This window comes from Eucyclogobius newberryi, unplaced genomic scaffold (assembly GCF_026437365.1).
Source record: "Eucyclogobius newberryi isolate DKJ021-1_F unplaced genomic scaffold, fEucNew1.0.hap1 SCAF_6, whole genome shotgun sequence".
Taxonomy (NCBI): Eukaryota; Metazoa; Chordata; class Actinopteri; order Gobiiformes; family Gobiidae; genus Eucyclogobius; species Eucyclogobius newberryi.
This window is the reverse complement of record NW_027316278.1, coordinates 2,864,207-2,872,091: the sequence shown is the minus strand read 5'-3', so window position 1 is coordinate 2,872,091 and position 7,885 is coordinate 2,864,207. Positions and strand designations below refer to the sequence as shown.

The 7,885-nt window shown below is 53.2% G+C and overlaps 1 protein-coding gene across 1 annotated transcript in view; it reads right to left on the bottom strand.

Moving 5' to 3' along the window:
- The window catches only part of LOC140346897 (D-amino-acid oxidase-like), a 7,413-nt gene extending 4,801 nt beyond the window's left edge, over nucleotides 1-2,612 (bottom strand). Inside the window, exons 1-4 of the mRNA XM_072433119.1 lie at nucleotides 2,419-2,612; nucleotides 2,224-2,338; nucleotides 803-879; nucleotides 215-301 (exon numbers count right to left, since the gene is read on the bottom strand). Coding sequence (XP_072289220.1) covers nucleotides 215-301; nucleotides 803-879; nucleotides 2,224-2,338; nucleotides 2,419-2,612 — 473 coding nt within the window. The remainder of the gene's footprint in view (nucleotides 1-214; nucleotides 302-802; nucleotides 880-2,223; nucleotides 2,339-2,418) is intronic.
- Nucleotides 2,613-7,885: the final 5,273 nt, after the last annotated feature.

The following is a 7,885-nucleotide window of genomic DNA, read 5'->3' as shown; positions in this document are numbered from 1 at the left end:
ATATTAACCTGAAATGTGGTGAGACTCATCTTCAGGACCATCAAAAGTTATTCACATTTTTATTCAAAGGGGAGAAGATGTGACAGCGTCACAGATTCAGCAGTAGGTGTAATAAAAGGACCATTGGGGCGCGTTAGCGCCCCCTCCTCTTGCGGCGTGGCGTGGCGAGGGCCTATCATTGCCGCTTGCGGCTTTAATTCATATTATTGTCTACAAAAGTATGAGGAGTCTTGACCAGCGCATGAGCCAGGGCAGGTACGACTTCCCCTCCACGATCATCGCCGTGTTGAACCAGCCGTGTCTGTCACATGGTTTAAAGACGTTAGTTACCATAACCATGGCAACCCAATGACCACACGGAAACAAGGCTGCAAATCTGCACCATGGGCCCCTCCCACCACCGCTCATGCCAGGCCCCTCCCACCACCGCTCATGCCAGGCCCCTCCCACCACCGCTCATGCCAGGCTCCTCCCACCACCGCTCATGCCAGGCCCCTCCCCCCACCGCTCATGCCAGGCCCCTCCCACCACCGCTCATGCCAGGCCCCTCCCACCACCGCTCATGCCAGGCCCCTCCCACCACCGCTCATAACAGGCCCCTCCCACCACCGCTCATAACAGGCCCCTCCCACCACCGCTCATGCCAGGCCCCTCCCACCACCGCTCATAACAGGCCCCTCCCACCACCGCTCATAACAGGCCCCTCCCACCACCGCTCATAACAGGCCCCTCCCACCACCGCTCATACCAGGCCCCTCCCACCACCGCTCATGCCGGGCCAATGAAAAGCAGCAGAACTCACTTGTATCCAGGAAACATCTGCAGCTCGCGCTCGCTGAGCTCACGGAAACCAAACACTATGTCTTTAAAGCACGGCTCCTGTAAACAACAACAACAACATCAACAACACTATGTCTTTAAAGCACGGCTCCTGTAAACAACAACAACAACATTGTAGAAAAAGCTTCAGTTGTTTCATCTGGACTCAGTTTGAAAAAATAGACGTTTCGACTCTCATCCAAGAGTCATTGTCAATAACAGAATTTAGGTCGAGAACTCCGATATTAATACTGTTCTGTGGTAAGACCCGCCCATTGGGCGGAGCCTTCCTGAAGTAGAAAGAGTTGTTTGTTTCAACAGAAACTCCCCCTTGTATCTACCGAGCCTATTCAGAATTTTAATGGGCTATTATAATCCTCTTTGTCTTTGTGAGACCCTGGCTCAACCACCCTGAGTACCTGATTAGCATCTGAATGTCCTTGTCCTGGTCCTCTACCTTTCCAGGGGTTCAGTAACCCATTATAAATAACAGGAAGATTAAACCTAAGCCCTCCGTTTCTGTTTAAAGAAGGTCTTTCTTTTTTAACAAAAATAGCTTCCTTGACTCCTCTTTCAAACCATCTTTTCTCCTGCTTAAAACCTTCACCTCACCGTCTTCAAACGAGTGATTAGAGGCTTCAAGATGGAGATGCACGGCACTCTGTGGTCCTGAACTTGTATTTCTTCTGTGCTGATAAAGCCTCTTGTGTAGAGGCTGTTTCGTCTCACCTATGTACCGTTCTTTACAGCTTTCTTCACTGCATTGGATCGAATAAACTACATTGCTCTGTTTTTGAGTCGGCAACTTGTCCTTAGGATGAACCAGTTTTTGTCTTAAAGTGTTTCCTGGTTTAAAATAAACAGGGACTTCGTGTTGTCTAAAAAATCTCTGCAGTTTTTCCGACAGGCCAGAGACATAAGGGATAGAAACACCCTTCCTTCTCTGTTCAGTTTCCCTTTTGTCCTGCTTCTTGGTTCTCTTCACTCTGTTGAGGGCCCAAGCGGGGTAACCACAGGCTGAGAGGGCATTACGGACATGTTTTTCCTCTTTCTTCTTGCCCTCTGAGCTGGTGGGCACACCTTGAGCTCTGTGTTGTAAGGTTCTGATCACCCCCAGCTTGTGCTGTAGTGGGTGGTTGGAACCAAAGAGCAGATACTGGTCCGTGTTTGTAGGTTTCCTATATACTTCTATTTGGAGTTTCCCGTCCTCTCTTCTGATAGTGGAACAATCAAGAAACATCAACAACACTATGTCTTTAAAGCACGGCTCCTGTAAACAACAACAACAACATCAACAACACTATGTCTTTAAAGCACGGCTCCTGTAAACGTAAACAACAACAAAAACAACATCAACAACAACATTGAACATATGGTGAAACGTCCCGTCCTTGCCGCACTCACCTGGGCCGGCTCAGAGACCACATTGAAGCCCGACTGGAGGAAAAGGCCCATCTCTGAACCGTGTGGAGACTTGATGAAGGTCAGCAGGTGGTCAAACGTCTCTTTAGTCCACCTCCTGCAGATGACCACAGGAAGCGAGACGTTAAATCACGTTTCTCTTCTTTCTTGACCAGTGTGTGGCACGTTCGGACTCACGTCTCCTCCTCTTTCCCGCGGTCAGAGAGGTTCGGCTGCAACAGGCCGGCCGCTCCGTCACTCGTGGTCAGCGGAGTGAAGCGGTCAGCGTAAACCTGGATGGTCAGCGGCTGGACGACAGAGTGGTAATGTTCATAAATGCTCTGAGCGGTGGACAGCCCGATGACCCCGGCTCCGATCACGGCCACGCGCATGCTTCAACCTGATGGTGACCTCCTGCAAAACACCACCTCCAGATGAAGCACCACGTCCAAATGAAGCACCACCACCTCCAGATAAAGCACCACCACCTCCAGATAAAGCACCACCTCCTCCAGATGAAGCACCACCTCCTCCAGATGAAGCACCACCACCTCCAGATGAAGCACCACCACCTCCAGACAAAGCACCACCTCCTCCAGATGAAGCACCACCTCCTCCAGATGAAGCACCACCACCTCCAGATGAAGCACCACCACCTCCAGATGAAGCACCACCACCTCCAGATAAAGCACCACCTCCTCCAGATGAAGCACCACCACCTCCAGATGAAGCACCACCTCCAGATGAAGCACCACCTCCTCCAGATGAAGCACCACCTCCAGATGAAGCACCACCACCTCTAGATAAAACACCACCTCCAGATAAAGCACCACCTCCAGATGAAGCACCACCTCCTCCAGATGAAGCACCACCACCTCCAGATGAAGCACCACCACCTCCAGATGAAGCACCACCACCTCCAGATGAAGCACCACCACCTCCAGATGAAGCACCACCACCTCCAGATGAAGCACCACCACCTCCAGATAAAGCACCACCACCTCCAGATGAAGCACCACCACCTCCAGATAAAGCACCACCACCTCCAGATAAAGCACCACCTCCTCCAGATGAAGCACCACCACCTCCAGATGAAGCACCACCACCTCCAGATGAAGCACCACCTCCAGATGAAGCACCACCACCTCCAGATGAAGCACCACCACCTCCAGATAAAGCACCACCTCCTCCAGATGAAGCACCACCACCTCCAGATGAAGCACCACCTCCAGATGAAGCACCACCTCCTCCAGATGAAGCACCACCTCCAGATGAAGCCCACCACCTCTAGATAAAACACCACCTCCAGATAAAGCACCACCTCCAGATGAAGCACCACCTCCTCCAGATGAAGCACCACCACCTCCAGATGAAGCACCACCACCTCCAGATGAAGCACCACCACCTCCAGATGAAGCACCACCACCTCCAGATGAAGCACCACCACCTCCAGATAAAGCACCACCACCTCCAGATGAAGCACCACCTCCTCCAGATGAAGCACCACCACCTCCAGATAAAGCACCACCACCTCCAGATGAAGCACCAGCTCCAGATAACGTACCACCACCTCCAGATGAAGCACCACCTCCAGATAAAGCACCACCACCTCCAGATAAAGCACCACCACCTCCAGATAAAGCACCACCTCCTCCAGATGAAGCACCACCACCTCCAGATGAAGCACCAGCTCCAGATAAAGTACCACCACCTCCAGATGAAGCACCACCTCCAGATAAAGCACCACCACCTCCAGATAAAGCACCACCACCTCCAGATAAAACACCACCTCCAGATAAAGCACCACCACCTCCAGATGAAGCACCACCACCTCCAGATAAAGCACCACCACCTCCAGATAAAGCACCACCTCCTCCAGATGAAGCACCACCACCTCCAGATGAAGCACCACCTCCTCCAGATGAAGCACCACCACCTCCAGATGAAGCACCACCACCTCCAGATGAAGCACCACCTCCAGATAAAGCACCACCTCCTCCAGATGAAGCACCACCACATCCAGATAAAACACCACCGCCAGATAAAGCACCACCTCCTCCAGATGAAGCACCACCTCCAGATGAAGCACCACCTCCTCCAGATGAAGCACCACCACCTCCAGATGAAGCACCAGCTCCAGATAAAGTACCACCACCTCCAGATGAAGCACCACCACCTCCAGATAAAGCACCACCTCCTCCAGATGAAGCACCACCACCTCCAGATGAAGCACCACCTCCAGATGAAGCACCACCTCCTCCAGATGAAGCACCACCTCCAGATGAAGCACCACCACCTCTAGATAAAACACCACCTCCAGATAAAGCACCACCTCCAGATGAAGCACCACCTCCTCCAGATGAAGCACCACCACCTCCAGATGAAGCACCACCACCTCCAGATGAAGCACCACCACCTCCAGATGAAGCACCACCACCTCCAGATGAAGCACCACCACCTCCAGATGAAGCACCACCACCTCCAGATAAAGCACCACCTCCTCCAGATGAAGCACCACCACCTCCAGATGAAGCACCACCTCCAGATGAAGCACCACCTCCTCCAGATGAAGCACCACCTCCAGATGAAGCCCACCACCTCTAGATAAAACACCACCTCCAGATAAAGCACCACCTCCAGATGAAGCACCACCTCCTCCAGATGAAGCACCACCACCTCCAGATGAAGCACCACCACCTCCAGATGAAGCACCACCACCTCCAGATGAAGCACCACCACCTCCAGATGAAGCACCACCACCTCCAGATAAAGCACCACCACCTCCAGATGAAGCACCACCTCCTCCAGATGAAGCACCACCACCTCCAGATAAAGCACCACCACCTCCAGATGAAGCACCAGCTCCAGATAACGTACCACCACCTCCAGATGAAGCACCACCTCCAGATAAAGCACCACCACCTCCAGATAAAGCACCACCACCTCCAGATAAAGCACCACCTCCTCCAGATGAAGCACCACCACCTCCAGATGAAGCACCAGCTCCAGATAAAGTACCACCACCTCCAGATGAAGCACCACCTCCAGATAAAGCACCACCACCTCCAGATAAAGCACCACCACCTCCAGATAAAACACCACCTCCAGATAAAGCACCACCACCTCCAGATGAAGCACCACCACCTCCAGATAAAGCACCACCACCTCCAGATAAAGCACCACCTCCTCCAGATGAAGCACCACCACCTCCAGATGAAGCACCACCTCCTCCAGATGAAGCACCACCACCTCCAGATGAAGCACCACCACCTCCAGATGAAGCACCACCTCCAGATAAAGCACCACCTCCTCCAGATGAAGCACCACCACCTCCAGATAAAACACCACCGCCAGATAAAGCACCACCTCCTCCAGATGAAGCACCACCTCCAGATGAAGCACCACCTCCTCCAGATGAAGCACCACCACCTCCAGATGAAGCACCAGCTCCAGATAAAGTACCACCACCTCCAGATGAAGCACCACCACCTCCAGATAAAGCACCACCTCCTCCAGATGAAGCACCACCACCTCCAGATGAAGCACCACCTCCAGATGAAGCACCACCTCCTCCAGATGAAGCACCACCTCCAGATGAAGCACCACCACCTCTAGATAAAACACCACCTCCAGATAAAGCACCACCTCCAGATGAAGCACCACCTCCTCCAGATGAAGCACCACCACCTCCAGATGAAGCACCACCACCTCCAGATGAAGCACCACCACCTCCAGATGAAGCACCACCACCTCCAGATGAAGCACCACCACCTCCAGATGAAGCACCACCACCTCCAGATAAAGCACCACCTCCTCCAGATGAAGCACCACCACCTCCAGATGAAGCACCACCTCCAGATGAAGCACCACCTCCTCCAGATGAAGCACCACCTCCAGATGAAGCCCACCACCTCTAGATAAAACACCACCTCCAGATAAAGCACCACCTCCAGATGAAGCACCACCTCCTCCAGATGAAGCACCACCACCTCCAGATGAAGCACCACCACCTCCAGATGAAGCACCACCACCTCCAGATGAAGCACCACCACCTCCAGATGAAGCACCACCACCTCCAGATAAAGCACCACCACCTCCAGATGAAGCACCACCTCCTCCAGATGAAGCACCACCACCTCCAGATAAAGCACCACCACCTCCAGATGAAGCACCAGCTCCAGATAACGTACCACCACCTCCAGATGAAGCACCACCTCCAGATAAAGCACCACCACCTCCAGATAAAGCACCACCACCTCCAGATAAAGCACCACCTCCTCCAGATGAAGCACCACCACCTCCAGATGAAGCACCAGCTCCAGATAAAGTACCACCACCTCCAGATGAAGCACCACCTCCAGATAAAGCACCACCACCTCCAGATAAAGCACCACCACCTCCAGATAAAACACCACCTCCAGATAAAGCACCACCACCTCCAGATGAAGCACCACCACCTCCAGATAAAGCACCACCACCTCCAGATAAAGCACCACCTCCTCCAGATGAAGCACCACCACCTCCAGATGAAGCACCACCTCCTCCAGATGAAGCACCACCACCTCCAGATGAAGCACCACCACCTCCAGATGAAGCACCACCTCCAGATAAAGCACCACCTCCTCCAGATGAAGCACCACCACCTCCAGATAAAACACCACCGCCAGATAAAGCACCACCTCCTCCAGATGAAGCACCACCTCCAGATGAAGCACCACCTCCTCCAGATGAAGCACCACCACCTCCAGATGAAGCACCAGCTCCAGATAAAGTACCACCACCTCCAGATGAAGCACCACCACCTCCAGATAAAGCACCACCTCCTCCAGATGAAGCACCACCACCTCCAGATGAAGCACCACCTCCAGATGAAGCACCACCTCCTCCAGATGAAGCACCACCTCCAGATGAAGCACCACCACCTCTAGATAAAACACCACCTCCAGATAAAGCACCACCTCCAGATGAAGCACCACCTCCTCCAGATGAAGCACCACCACCTCCAGATGAAGCACCACCACCTCCAGATGAAGCACCACCACCTCCAGATGAAGCACCACCACCTCCAGATGAAGCACCACCACCTCCAGATGAAGCACCACCACCTCCAGATAAAGCACCACCACCTCCAGATGAAGCACCACCACCTCCAGATAAAGCACCACCACCTCCAGATAAAGCACCACCTCCTCCAGATGAAGCACCACCACCTCCAGATGAAGCACCACCACCTCCAGATGAAGCACCACCTCCAGATGAAGCACCACCACCTCCAGATGAAGCACCACCACCTCCAGATAAAGCACCACCTCCTCCAGATGAAGCACCACCACCTCCAGATGAAGCACCACCTCCAGATGAAGCACCACCTCCTCCAGATGAAGCACCACCTCCAGATGAAGCCCACCACCTCTAGATAAAACACCACCTCCAGATAAAGCACCACCTCCAGATGAAGCACCACCTCCTCCAGATGAAGCACCACCACCTCCAGATGAAGCACCACCACCTCCAGATGAAGCACCACCACCTCCAGATGAAGCACCACCACCTCCAGATGAAGCACCACCACCTCCAGATAAAGCACCACCACCTCCAGATGAAGCACCACCTCCTCCAGATGAAGCACCACCACCTCCAGATAAAGCACCACCACCTCCAGATG